Source organism: Coenobita brevimanus, chromosome 30, assembly GCF_032717465.1.
Source record: "Coenobita brevimanus isolate Jiangsu-jjx chromosome 30, ASM3271746v2, whole genome shotgun sequence".
Classification (NCBI taxonomy): Eukaryota; Metazoa; Arthropoda; class Malacostraca; order Decapoda; family Coenobitidae; genus Coenobita; species Coenobita brevimanus.
Window position 1 is genome coordinate 30,593,776 of NC_136983.1, and position 15,503 is coordinate 30,609,278.

At 39.7% G+C, this 15,503-nt stretch overlaps 1 protein-coding gene across 1 annotated transcript in view; it reads left to right on the forward strand.

Annotated features, from left to right (window-relative positions):
- Window positions 1-15,503, forward strand: part of LOC145395176 (juvenile hormone esterase-like) — a 143,947-nt gene that overhangs the window by 115,026 nt on the left and 13,418 nt on the right. Inside the window, exons 7-9 of the mRNA XM_080268868.1 lie at window positions 1,741-1,931; window positions 6,815-6,965; window positions 7,353-7,531. Coding sequence (XP_080124994.1) covers window positions 1,741-1,931; window positions 6,815-6,965; window positions 7,353-7,531 — 521 coding nt within the window. The remainder of the gene's footprint in view (window positions 1-1,740; window positions 1,932-6,814; window positions 6,966-7,352; window positions 7,532-15,503) is intronic.

Consider the following 15,503-nt stretch of genomic DNA (forward strand, 5'->3'; position numbering starts at 1 on the left):
GGGCAATTGTGTGGCTGGTTGCTGTTGCCTTAAATGTCGGCACTGAGTAGACTCGCCCCAGGCCCCTATGCTCCTGTTTATATGGGGAAAATGGGACTGCTGATGATGATGATGATGAGGAGGAGGAGGAGAAGGAGTAGGATGAGGGGATGGATGATGATGATGATGATGATGATGGATGATTATGATTATAATTATGGTGATGATGATTAACTTCTCTTTCTTGAACTTCCTACTTCCAAGTCTTCTCTCGTAATTTTAAAGATTCTTTGAGGGTCATATCTAGGTGGTAGGCTATAGGAGGTTTCGTAACGGCTTTATCTTACCGATTTATTACGCATAGAGCATCAAATTCTTTGCTGTGCCATTCTTATCGTTTTAATACAGAGAAAAATCGTATCAGCACATACAGCAGGATACTAAATGTAATGTGGAGAATGGATCGCATGAGAAGAAGGGTTACATAATCTCCTAAAGCTACGTGGGTCGTAACCTTAAAGGCCGTGGAGATTCGTAACCTTTCTTCCTAAGCGATTTATTCCTCGCATTAGGCTACACATCAGTATCTCTTTGTGTTAGGGATGTAAACCAAGTCGATAGTTGAGAGATATAAATAGCATGCAAGACTATGTTCATGTGCAATATGCTAAATAAATCGCAATGGAGCAGGTGTTAAGTAATCTCCTAACCTACTTAAGAGTCGGGCCAAATTCTGAAGCTGGTCTTGTTCTTGACAATGACACAACACAACTTCACGATATGCTCTCTCTCTCTCTCTCTCTCTCTCTCTCTCTCTCTCTTTCCAGTATATAGAGAGATAGATAGATGAATATAGATACATATACATGATGTGTGTGTGTGTGTTTTAATCCTTGTTTTGTGCATAATCTCTCTCCACAACAGACATCCAGGTGCACAATAAATAATTTTCGTTAATAATTATGTATCCCACTTTTTACCCGTCCTCGCCCCAGAAGGGCTCGGAGACGAGTATTCTTTTCACTCAATTTGTCTGTCTGTCTGTTTGTTTGTCTCTCTGTCTGTCTGTCTGTTAACAACTTTACGAGAAAACTACTGGTGCGATTTTGACTAAAATTACAGGGACGATGGGCTAACAATCGTTTTTTCGCCATTACTCCTTTCAAATTCGTCACATCGACAGGAAACCAAACCTAAAGGTGCATCCTTCAAATCTGGATCCTATAACATGACCCATTACATCAGGAGGGTCACCCCCCAGTTAGCCGTAGGGGGGGTCAGTGTCAGGTGGGTCGGGCTAAAATTTCAAGTGGGCATAACATTGTCAATTGTCATCCGATTTACTCAAAATTTGATATGTGACATCTTTGACTACATATCCTCTTGTGTTTTTACGTCAGCACTAAAATGCCTGCCGGGGACGGGTTTGCTGTGCCTTGCCACAGCTTCTTGTTTACGGTGGTTTTCATCGGCATTTTATGGTATCCTTTTGAGGTTTAAATGTACTACTGCCATTTTTATGTATGTCTTTTCACATAATTTTACCATAGCGAGAAACAATGATGGTGATAATGATGATGATTATGATGTTAATAATGATGATCATGGAATGAATATGATATTAAAACCTGACAACACCAAGCCGTATGTCATGAGTGTCTCCTTCGGTAATCACATAGCCTCTTTTCATGTGCATGAAACTTTTTTGACAGTGTGTAGTCAAGCTCTAACAACTTTTTTCTAAGACAATTATGTGCACAGGGCTATTCCACCGAGCCATACTGCAATCGGGGGCAGCTCTGAGTCCTTGGGCATATGCAGAAAACCACAGAGAGCTGGCTTTCAAACTGGGTGATCTCGTCAACTGCTCAAGCTGCAACAGTTCAGAGTTGATCCACTGCATTAGCCAAGTTCCATACCCTGACCTGGCGAAAGTTTTGCCTAATATAACAGTGAGTATTGGTGTGTGTGTGTGTGTGTGTGTGTGTGTGTGTGTGTGTGTGTGTGTGTGTGTGTGTGTGTGTGTGAATGAAATCAACGTGGTAACATCAGATCCTATTTCCCATATCATTCTTGTAATACGAAATCGTATTTTTCACTGTATTCCTACCTTAGTTCGATGTAGTATCTCTCTTTGTATTCTTGCTATATTTCAATGTCGTATTTCTCACTCTATTCTTGCTATATTTCGATGTTGTAGTTCTCGTTGTATTCTTGCTATATTCCGATGCCTTATATCTCATCGTATAGGTGGTAGTGGGGGCGCTCACCATCTACTCACTCGATGTAGTGCTGCTTTGAGTGTCTGCCCTTTCCTCTTTTTCTTCCTTCCTCTTCTGTCTTTCTTTCATTCTCTCCTCTTCCTTCTGCCTATGGGTGACTCTACACTGAGTGACAAGCCAAATGGTATCATGTACACCGGGAAACTATTTCCTACTCTGGGTGGTAACCAAATAACCAGATTAGGGAGCCTGGTGGTTTACTGGATAATTTAGGCGCTCTAACCGGATTGAGCCTGTGTAGGTTTATATTCAAGGGTTGGTTGGGGTTTATTGTTCCCGTAATGTCACTCAGGGATAAGTGAGGCTGGTCACTCTCATCTAAATGTCAATACCAACTTGCCTAGCCCAGGGCTCCTACGCTCTTCATGGGGGAACATAGGATTGGGTGATGGATGGATGGATTCTTGCTATGTTCCGATGTTGTATTTCTCATTGTATTCTTGCTATATTCCAATATCGTATTTCTCATTGTATTCTTGCTATATTCCAATATCGTATTTCTCATTGTATTCTTGCTATATTCCTATGACGTTTTTCTCATTATATATTTGCTTTATTGGGTGTGCTGTGGAATGCCTGAAAGGTGGTTGACTATTGTTGAGTGGTTAGTAAGACTGTTGAATGTGTTTTTTGGGAGAGGTATGGTGCAGTTGACTGGCAAGTGCTTGTGTGGTCCCTTTGTATAAAGGTAAGGGTGATAAGTATGAACGTACTAGCATTAGGGGTATAAGTCTATTGAGTGTTGTAGGTTAAATGTATGGTAGAGTGGTAATTATGAGAGTTAGAGAGGATGCAGAGGGATTGATTGGTGATGAGCAGTGTGGTTCTAGGAGAGGGAGGGGATGCGTAGATCAGGTGTTTGCTGTGAGATATATGTGTGAAAAGTTTTTGCCGAAAGGTAAGGATGTGTTTTGGGCGTTCTTGGAGTTAGAGAAAGCGTATGATAGAATTGATAGGGAGGCTTTGGACTCTTTTACGATTGTGTGGACTTGCTGGTAGGTTGCTGGAAGAAGTAAAAAGTTTTTATGTAAATAATAGAGCATGTGTAAGAGTGGGAAATACTGTGAGTGATTGGTTTCCCGTGAGAATGGGGTTGCGTCAGGGATGTGTGATGTCGCCTTGGTTGTTTAATATTTATGTGGATGGTGTTGTAAGGGAGGTGAATGCAAGTGTTAGGTGGAGGTCTGAGTCTGGTGAAAGCTGATGGTAGAGAATGGAATCTGAATCAGCTGCTGTTTGCGGGTGACACTGCACCGGTGGCTGATTCAGAAGAGAGATTGAGGCAGTTGGTAGAGGAGTTTGGATGGGTGTATGAAAGGAGGAAATTGAGAGAAAGTGGGAATAAGAGTAAAGTGATGAAGTGTTCGAGGTTGGTGGATGGTAGGAGGATGAATATAGTTTTGAATGGTGAATTGCTTGAGGAGGTAGAGTGTTATAAGTATTTAGGGCCACATGTAGCTGTGGATGGAAGAATAGATGCAGAAGTGAAGTTTAGAATAAATGAAGTAGGAAAGGTACTGGGAGGAATGAAAAAAGTGTTTAAATGTCGTTTGCTTAGAATGGATGTAAAGTGAAGATGTATACAGGGTGTTGTGGTATCGACTGCATTATATGGGGCTGAAACATGGAATATGGGTGTAGCAGTAAGGAAAAGTTTGAGTATAGTGGATATGAGGTGTCTGAGGGGTATGTGTGGAGTGACGTGTATTAATCGAGTAAGAAATGATTAAGTGCGAACGAGAACTGGAGTTATGTGGAAGATGGCTGATCGAGCTGAGCAGAGAATGTTGCGATAATTTGGGCATATGGAAAGAATGGATGATGAGCGATTGGTTAAAAAGATAACTGGATCTGATGTGAGAGGTGTAAGACTGAGAGGAAGACCACGAATAGGATGGATGGACAGTGTGAAGAGAGCGCTGGATACGAGAGGGATGTCTGTTGAGCAAGGAAGAGTGGCTGCGCGAAATAGAAATAATTGGAGAGAAATTGTGAATGAATAAATGACGATGCAGCCCTCAGGGGATATTCTCCCGCAATTGGTCTGATCAGCTGATCAGTTCAGGTGCGGATAAGGCGATGGGTCCATTATGATGTGGCAGAGGTAAACCAGCTTTGCTGTTGGGCATTGCTGCGAATGTCACTGATTGCACTGCACAGTTGACCCTCGTGCAGTGCGGTGCAGTGAGGATCTGTCCCTTCTACGCTTGGGGCTAAGATGCGGATGAATGTGTTTGTGTGGATGAGTAAATTGGGAGTGTCGTCCTGTCTCGGCTACTTCCCTTTCTTGGGGGAAGCACCCTAGGTATATAGATAGATAGGTAGATTCTTGCTATATTCCAATGTATTTCTCATTGTATTCTTGCTATATTCAGATGCCGTATTTCTCAGTGTCTTCTTGCTATATTCCAATGATTCCCTGTATTATGGGATGTGATACTCATGTTTACGATCGATTCCCTGTCGTAATTTAGATATGATTTTACAGGAAGAACTAGACAAGGGAAACTTTAACACTCTTCGCTGATCTTTCTGCAGAAAACAGTTATAACCTGCTGCAATTTTCGTCTTGTAACTTAGATTTACTTATGAAGTTACAACAGAAGGCAGGGGAAGATTCGACCGCCTCCTTGTCCTTCCTGCAAATCAAAGCCACAGTTACGACAGGGAATTTATCGTAAGTGTGTTTGTGTATCCCGACACTGACTTTTACTTGCCTTAGGAAAGACCTCTTGTTCTAACAGAAGAAAAATAAAAATAAAGGGGGGGGGGTGCGGGACTCCATTTACATCCTTCAGTTCGAAAAGTTACTCCAAAGCTGAATAAACTTGACTGAAGAGGCAAAAAGATAATAATAATGACGTCATCAGTTTTAATGAGTTAATAGTTTTGTCCAGTACCATAGAGATACGGGGCAAATACAAGTGTTGTAACATTATGTTCTGCACTTTCATAACAGATGTATACAGGGTGGTCGGTAAGCTGCACCCTCCTGTCTTGTGTGTTGCGGGGAGACTCATTCTTCCGGTGTGAGAAGCACATAGGTTTAGGCTAGTTTATAAAATTACTGGTCAACCATATAATCAAGGAACGCAAACAGGTAGACAATATAAACAATTGTAGAAAGTGGTTTGTCCAAAATGAAACCGAACTTTTTAAATAGCTCGGCATAGCGTGATTGCGTTGGGACCGCTTTGTAGCGGCTTTGTCTATAACTTTGTCTAACACTAGCCATATTATGCCACGTCGCTTAATCATCGAGGTATACGAACTTGAATGAACATGTATTTAGTGCACTTGGCGAATTTTCTTCTATCACTTCTATCATGAGAAATCGGTGACCTTTAAGGGTTGATTTCAACTTTGGTGGAAGGTGGGAAAAAGTCCAGGGAAAATTCCGGAGAGTACGGATACTGAGGGACAATAGTCGCTTCGTGCTTCGCCAAAAAGCCGCGAGTAAGAAGAGGTGCGTGAGCAGATGCATTGTCGTTGCGCAGAATTCAGGTTTTGTTTGTCCACGCCTCAGGCCTCTTCCTTCGCACTACCTCACTCAAATGCTTCAGGACGTCCAAGTAAAACTCTTTATTGACTGTCTGGCCACGTGAAACAAATTAATGATGACCGACGACCTTACAGTAAAAAAAAAAAAAAAATGATCAACATCACCCTCACATTTGGCTACCTCTGACGTGCTTTTTCTGGGTGCGGTGACAGTGTTCCATGCCACTGCAATGACTGCCTTTTTGTTTCGACATTGGAGCCGCACACCCATGTTTCATCACCTGTTGTGACATTTTTCAGAAAGTTTTCATCAGCATTCGAACAATCAAACAGCTACTGACTGACTGTGACACAGTTTTCTTTTTGCTCATCTGACAGTAGATGAAGCACAAATTTTGCGGCAGCACAATGCATCCTCACTTTTTCAGTTAAAATCGTGTGGCACGACCTTTTACAAACTCCTACTGCTTCAGAATCTTCACGGACAGTCAGATGACGATTTTCATGGAGCAGAGCACGCACTTTCACGACGTGACCATCGTCTATTAACGTGGAAGGCCGTCCAGATTGAGATCGCCTTCGGTGGATGTTCTTCCCGATTTGAACCGCTAGAACCTATTATGTCATTACATACGGCTCAAACAATCCTCCTGATATGCCTGTTGTAATATCTGAAAAGTCTGCATAAAACTTTTTCACAATCTGAAACAGAATGTTGCTCTTCAAGATCCGTCACTGTTCACCTTGCAACAAATTGCCAAGTGCACTAAATACACGTTCACTCGAACGCATGTACCCCGATGTCTAAGTGACATGACGTGATGAGGCTACTGTCAGACTAAAGCTCAAACTCACGCTACACAGCACTCCCGTCACAATCATGCTACGCCGGCTAGCTGGTGCAGTATATAAAAAGTTTATTTTCTTTTTGGACAGACCTAGTCGGTAAAATTATGCAGCTTAGGCAGTCGTAAAGTCTGACTGAGCCGTCCGCGCAACACACGAGATTTTAAACGCCTAATATCATGGACTATCCTTTATTTATTTTTTAGGAATGGCATTATCGGCCAAGTCTGTCCATGCCCCGGGTTGATGGAGATTTCCTGCCCGACTACCCAGCCAGGTTGCTGAAAACAGGTCACTTCAACAAGATGGACGTGATATCAGGCTTCACCAACGACGAAGGAGCCTATACGATATTGTGTAAGTCCCCATTTGAGTTTTACTTACAGATGATGGACATTAAGTAAGCCTCTTTTTCGTACTGTGTGTGTGTGTGTGTGTGTGTGTGTGTGTGTGTGTGTTTCCTTTTCGTTACGTGAAAATTAAGCAAGTCTCTTTTATCTATTGTTTAGATCGTGTGGAAATTCTCTTATCATTTGCTTCAGTCTTGTAGAAAATGAGTCTCTTCTGTTTTGCTTAAATCTCGTCTCGTTTTTCCAGTTCATCCATTTTATCTTCTGTTTTCCTTAAATCTCGTGGAACTCGCCAGGGCCTCTTCTTCAATTCGGCCATTGTTTCATTTGGTTTGTTTGAATATCTTGGAAAACAAGTAAGTTTCTTTTATTCACTTCGTCCATTGTCTCCCAGACATGTTTTCGAAGGCCAAGAAGCAGTTTGAGGAACTGAGGAGCAACCTTAGCTACGTGGGCTCCATGGCGTTATTCTTGGAGGAGGAGGAGTCGCCCGAGTACCTGACACAGCGAGTGTTTCTGCAGTACCTTCAGCACCTCAACATCACGGAGAACGATGCAGTCCCCCTTATTGAAGTACAGTATCAAATTTCTGTGTTATTAGACGTATTATGTGCTTATTATTGCTGATGTTACTTCATGTCATTCAGCTTATGGGAGACTTCGACGCCATTCTTCTACTTCATTTTAGAGTACTTTTTACACTCTGCGTCACACAAGACAATGCATAATCTTGTTGACTTAATGTATCAACCTACACCTGTACCCGAACACTTGTTGCAACCACACGTGTTATATTTTGAGCGACGTGTCTATGTCTGTCTTTCTGTGTGTGTGTGTGTGTGTGTGTGTGTGTGTGTGTGTATGTGTGTGTGTAATTGTTCTTACCTAATTGTATCTTTACAGGAATGAGTCAAGCTTGTACTGTCCCGTGTCTTAAACCATATTTATTGTACATATCATTAAAATTGATAATTGTTTTGGCACACACTATTTTATTCGGTAGTGCATTCCTCTGATCAATTGCTCTATTCGGGAAACCAGATTTCCTTACGTCTTTATAACCTCTCATCTTATGCAATTTTTTGCGGTGCCATGTTGCTGATGCTTCCCCATAGGTTAAGTAATCATTTATGTCTATTTTCTCCTTCCCTGATATACATTTATATAGCATTATCATGTCACCTCTTTTCCTTCTCTCCTGTAGTGTTGGTAGATTCAGTTTATTTAGTCTTTCTTCGTAGCTTAGATCCCTTAAGCTTGGTACCCATCTTGTAGCGGCCCATTGAACTTTTTCAATCTTGTCTATGTGTTTTTTGAGATGAGGACTCCAGACTACTGATGCATACTCCAAGCTTGGTCTGATGAATGATGTTATTATCTTTCTTAGCATGTCTTCATTTATGTATGTGAATGCTATTCTCATATTTGCAAGCAGTGTATACATGTTCCGTACCTTCTCACTGATGTGGTCACCCGGAGATAGTCTGTTATTGATAATCACACCTAGGTCCTTCTCCCTTTCTGATGTATGTAGGGTTTTATTTCCTAACGTATAATCCCAATCAGGTCTTTTTCCACTTTTACCAAACTTGATTACATGACACTTGTCCACATTGAATTCCATTTGCCATATATTACTCCATTCATGAAGTTTATTTAATTCTTCTTGTAGCTCTTTACAAGAGTCTGTGTTAGTAATTCCCTCTTGTATTTTTGCATCATTTGCAAAAATATTTAGATAACTTTCATTTCCAGTGTTACTGTCTATATCATTTATATACACTAAAAACATGATTGGTGCCAGCACTGAGCCCTGTGGTACTCCACTAATCACTTCTTTCCATGATGAGTAATTTCCCCTTAGTACTGTTCTCATTTCTCTTCTTATGAGAAAATCTTGCATCCAACAATACAGTTTTCGAATTCCTCCTTGATGGTACAGTTTCCATAAAAGTCTTTCGTGTGGTACTGTGTCAAATACTTTCTTGAAATCTAAATAGACACTGTCCACACATCTTTCTCTTTCCTGTAATGTGTCTGTTACTCTGTCATAGTAGCTCTACAGATTAGTAACACATGATTTTCCTTTTCTGAAACCAAACTGTCTTTCTGTTATCATATTATGTTCTTCTAGATGATTTACCCAAGTTTTTCTATAAGCTTTTCTAATACCTTGCTTACAACACTGGTTAGTGATACTGGTCGGTAGTTGAGTGGATTTTGTCTATTCCCTTTCTTGAATAAGGAAAGAATGTTTGCTTTCTTCCAAATATCAGGTAGTTTACCTTGACTCAAGGATTTCTTGAAAATTATAGATAATGGTTTACTTAACTCCTTTGCACATTCATGTAGCACCCTACATGAAAATTTCATCAGGACCATTTGCTTTTCCTTTATCTAATTTACTTAACTCCTCCTGTATTACTTTTTCTGATATTTGTATATCTGGTAGTATGTGTGGGCATGCATGTTCCACATAGTCCCTCTCAAAATTTTTTTCTTCTGTAAAAACTGATTGGAAATTCTTATTTAGTGCTTCACAAATATCCTTCTCTTGTGTATAGGTGATTCCCTCGTCCGTAATGGATTGTATTATATCTTTTACTTTGGTTTTGCTTTTGATGTAGTTGTAAAATAGCTTCGGTTGATCACTGCTTTTATTTATGATAGCCTCATCAAACTGTTTTTGGGCTTGCCTCTTTTTTCTTGTATAATTGTTTCTTGCCTGTTTGTAATTATTATATGCCCTTTCACTATTGTGACTTCTGTATCTATTCCACAACAAATCTCATTTTTCTTTTGATTTTTTGTATTCTGTATTGAGCCATTTCTTTCTTTTCTTTTCTGCTACTTTGTGCTGTGGGATGTACTTCTGGACTCCTATTTCATAAAGTTCACAGAATTTTTTATATATAGCATTTAAATCTTGTCCTCTAAGCTCCTTTCCCCAATCAGTTTCTAAGAAGTACTTCTTTAGGTCATGATACTTTCCCTTTTTATACTTTAGGCTTTTTTTGTACCTTTCATTGCTGTTAACTATGTCATATGCAATCCTGAAGTTGCAATTTAGTACTGCATGGTCGCTTTTCCCGAATGGAGGGTGATATATTAAATTGTCAATATCGTTTTCTTGCCTAGTAAATATGAGATCTAGCATTGAGGGTACATCGAGTCCTCTTTTTCTGGTGCTTTCCCTTACATGTTGCATTAGGAAAAACTCTCGCACGAGATCCAGGAGATTTTGGTCCCAACAGCTGTCTTGGCTTATTATATCTAGAGTATTCCAATTTATATTTGTATTAAAATCTCCAGTTAGTATAATTCTTTCCGATTTCTCTTCCATTTTATGTAGTAAGAATGCTCTTAAACTCTGAATTGTATTCTCTGCCAGGTCCTCATATTCGTCTCTTTCCCATGTGTTTGATCTGGGTGGCATGTACAAATTTGCTACAATTACTTTCCCTTCAGATATATCGATCTCTACTGCAATCATTTCTACTTGTGAGGGTATATCTTTGACTTTTAGATTTTTCTTAGTTAATATTATAATTCCTCCTCCTTTTTTTTAAGTTCCTATCTCTTCTCCATATATTATATTCCTCTAAGTTTAGGATGTCATTTGTTAATTTTGTTTCAGTTAGGCATATTATATGTGGTTCATTTTCTCTGACATAATCATTCATCTCTAATAATTTAGATACCATTCCATCCACATTTGAGTACATCAACTTAATCATCTTGTTTATATATTTGTCATTACTTGGTTCTACTACCTTCCTCCTTTTTATTCCCTCCTGTTTATGTACCACTTTCGTACCTGCAATTCTATTACTTTGTAAAAAAAAAAAAAAAAATGTATTCTTCTCCTCCTCTGATCTTCCCTCATTTTTTTTTTTTCCCTCCCTCTTCACTTTCAGTAATTCCAGTTCCTCTTGTGTTAGGCATCTTTTTATCCATACATTTTTGAACTCCTCTTTTTCCATTAGATTCTTTGTATTTTTTAGTATCTCCTCCACAGTGTTTACACTCTGGAAGGTTACCTTTAGGAGTCTTGGCTTGCTTCTCTCGTATTTCCCTAACCTTTTGTGTTCCTCTGTTTCTTCACTACAGATTTCCTCTGATACATCTTTCAATATGCTCATTACATTTGCCATCTCCTTTTTGTCTTTTGAGATCTTGTTTTTTACTTCTTCCTCTTCTATACCAGTGATTACTATAGATTTGTTGATATCTACTGAATCTCTGACTAACTTAGGATTGTTGTGGACTATTCTTTTCACTTCCTTTTTAATGTTTTTTTCTTCCACCCTTGTTTCTAAGTCTTTACTTTCACCATTTGAGCATAAGTGGTTTCCACATCATTTTTGTAGCTTTGCACAGCTTCATTCACCTGTGTTATCTTCTCCTCAATATCGCTGCTCTGGTCTATCAGACTGCTTACCTAATTGTCTCTGTATCATTTTTGAACTCTTCTACTCTCGTGGTTGACTACTGTACATGCCATTTCACTCATTTTTCTCCTAAGTGAACCCAATTCTACTGTCATCTCATCTATGGTTGTGTCTTTCTTGTTGACTTCCTTTCCTAATTTCAATATTTCTTCCTTTTGCAAGTGCATCTGTTTCTTAATTTCATCAATCTCATTTTGAAAAACCATCTCTAGTCTATGTACTCATTCCACCAGTTTATTGTGGGTCTCCATTTCTTGGTAGAAATCATCGTCCTGCTTTCTACCTTTATCCCTTTTCTTTTCCAAATTTGCTTTACTGAAGTATGTGGTCATTTTGCAGTACTGAAAGCACATATTGTACTTACATTGCCTGGGGCAGTTGTAGACTAAACAAACGATCAGCTGATTGTGCACATTCTTGCACTACTTTGTTTTCTTTCCTGTTTGAACAAGTCTTGCTTAAAACTTCTTTTTTTTATATATATATTACAACACCATTTAGTCTAACCTGGTACAGAGCTTGACTCATATAAAGATACTAATCTAGGTAATGCTACTGGCCAAGTTGGCCTTGTATGGAGCGGTGGCGGCGTGCGTCTGGTCTCCTCAGTGCCTCGTGTGTGTGTGTTCAGAAATTAACCTGGATTTATCAAATTAAAAAAAAAATTAATAGGAATCAATCGGTGAGTATACTTAACAATATGTCTAAAGTCAAGGTCTGATGGCTAGATCTAAGTTTGTCTAATCAAAAACAAAATCAACAGTTTTTATCCAGTTTAAACCCAACCTAGAGGAAAGGCTGAGGGTAAGGCAAGAATGAAGAGATTAAATTTCGAGAACAAACAGTCGAAGATTTAAGTTCGACCTTGTGTGTGTCTGTTAGCAAAGCTTAGTTGTGATCCGATTTTAACCAGACTTGATGGCTTCATTGCGGGTCAGACAAGAGGAAAATCTAATGCTTTTTAGGACGATAAGTCAAGGGTCAAGATCCTGAGCAAGGTTAACTTAAAAAACTTTATTCGATTTACAGCAACCTCTGTGGCAGTACTGGAAATAATGCAAGATAAAGTGAATTTAATAAGGTTTTATCTCTCTCTCTCTCTCTCTCTCTATGTCCTCAGGCAGTACTTCCTTGATTTCCCTGGAATGATTATTGGTTCCACGGCCGCGACCCATCTGAGTGTGCCTTGTGTTGCGGAGGACATTCTCTCGGACATGGAAGCATACAATCTATTCTCATATCCTTTAACTGATGCAAAAATCCTTGATTTAATCGCGTTTGTTCTAATGCTGTTCAAAACCGGAGCCAACCCACTCCTGAACCTCATCTCTTATATGTTTCTGCCCGAAATCTTGCTAAATCTGTTATTTGCTCTGCTAAAAATAATTTCATTGTAATAAATTCTCTAAATTCTCCAACCCGAATTCTTCCAGCTCCTTCTGGCACCTTGCCAAAACCCTTTCAAACAACTTTACCTCATCATCCTTCCCTCCTCTTTTCTACCCTGATAGCTTTGTAGTTACAGTATATCTTCTACTGATAAAGCAGAACTATTCACTCTAAATTCTTCAGCAATTCCTCCTTAGGCGAATCCTGTGCTGTCCCACAATCACTTACCCCTTCTGACTTCCTCATAGCTGACACTAAAATTTCTTCAATTGAGGTATTCTCTGCCATCACTGGCCTCAATACTAAGAAGGCATATTGGCCTGATGGGGTCCCTCCTGTTGTCCTCAAGAACAGTGCTTCTGTGCTTACACCCAGCCTAGGTAAACTATTTTGCTTTTGTCTGTCAACTTGTACGTGTCCTTCTTGCTGGAAGTTTGCTTCAATTCAGCCTCTCCCGAAGAAGGGCGATCATTCCCAGCCCTTTAACTATCGCCCAATTGCTTTGACATGCTGTATTAGAACAGTTTTTGAGTCTATTCTTAAAAAATGTTTAGAGCATCATTCTTGCAACAACCTTCTTTCCAATTATCAGTATGGGTTCCACCAGGGACGCTCCACTTGAGATTTTCTAACACACCTTTCGAACTACTGGTCATCCTCCTTTTGGGACTTTGGCGAAAGTTTGTCATTGCACTTGACATTTCAAAAGCTTTCGTTCGAGTCTGGCATAAATTTGTAATTTCCAAACTACCCTCTTAGGTCTCCATCCTTCCATCTGTGCCTTTATCTCTAGCTTCCTTTCTGGTCGTTCTGTAGCGGCTGCTGTAGACGGCTTCCGTTCTTCTACTAGAGTTATCAACAGTTGTGTTCTTCAGGGCTCTGTTCTATCACCAACTCTCTTTTGTTCATCAATGATCTACCAAGCTGTACATTCAAACCCATCCACTCCCATTTGCTTTTCACAGCATCCATCTCAGCAGTTGTTCCAACAAACAAAGGATGAGGCTATGGCACACCTAATGTCTGACTTGGCTCATATCTCGAATTGGGAAAATAGTTATCTTGTTTTTATTGGATCAAAAACTCAGAAATTACATCTATTTTTAACCCGACAAAATCTTCCACAGGAGTACTCTATAATTTTTTACAATATCCAGCTTAATTCTGCATCATCATTAAACATTCTTGGAGTTTCATTCTCTAGGGTTTTATCTTGGAAAGAGCATATTATCTCTCTCGTAATATCTGCTTCCAAGAGAGTAGGTGTCCTAGGCCAACTCCGTACATTCTTAACCCTTGACAGTTGTTGACTTTATACACGGGTTTTATTCTCCCCTGTGTAGAGTGCAGCTCTCATATGTGGGGAGACTCCCCACACACAGCTCATCTCAACAAGATGGAGTGAAAGGCTTTTCGTCTCATCAGCTCTCCTCCTTTTACTAGCTGTCTTCAACCTCTGTATGTTCGATGTACTGTTGCATCTTTATCTCTTTTCTATCGCTACGTCAATGGACACTGCTCATCTGAAATGTCTGCTTCCATCCCTCCTCTACTTCAGCAGGCGCTTAACAGCCGTCTAGCAACAAACTCTCATCCCTTTTCTGTCCAACTCTTTACTGCAAGAGTTAACTGTTACTGCCAGTCCTTCAGCTATGCAACAGGTCAACTCTGGAAATGTCTCCCTCTGTCTGTATTTCCTACTACCTATGACCTCCAGGCTTTCAAACGAAGAGTGTCCAGGCATCTCGAAATGAACAGTTCTTGAACTTGGCTCTCCTATCTTCTCTTCGTGTCTTGGAGGGAATAATTTACAGATTCGTGACATTTGGTTCTTTTTTCATTGCATATATATATATATATATATATATATATATATATATATCGTGACATTTGGTTCTTTTTTCATTGCATATATATATATATATATATATATATATATATATATATATATATACTGTAGAGAGAGAGAGAGAGAGAGAGAGAGAGAGAGAGAGATTAGATAGATAGATGACTTGCGTGGGAAAGCAGATATTTTTGCCAGTACACTTGCCAGAAATTCTACCATAGAGGAAGCCAGCCAGAACGTCCCAGTACTAGAACTTGACTCTCCCGAAATTGTTCCACTTAAAATACAGACAAGGTATGTAAAATCCATCCTAGACAATTTACCTACGGTACCAACAAAGCTCCAGGCCCAGATGGAATTCCGCCAATTGTTTTGAAAAAGTGTTTCCCTGAACTTCCCTCTGTTCTAGTTCAGTTATTCAGACTATGCATACGTACTTCATTCCCAAATTCATGGAAAGAAGCCAATATCCACCCAATTTCGCAGAAAGGAAGTTCCTCTGACCCCTCTGATTACAGACCAATAGCTGTCACATCTTCTCTTGGTAAGGTATTTGAAACTTTAATTAATAAGCACATTGTTAAACATCTTGAATCCAACAACTTAATTAGTGATAGACAATATGGTTTCGCCACGAAAGATCCACCATTGACATACTCAATCTCTTAACTCATACCATCCATCAATCAATTGACCTGCATGGAGAAACTCATGCAGTAGCCCTTGATATTTGTTAAGATTTCGACAGAGTATGGCACCGTTCCCTGCTGTCCAAACTCCCTTGCTATGGACTAACGTCTTTTGTTCCTTTGATTTCCTCATATCTCAGTGACAGGAAAATAAGAGTAAAAGCAGATGA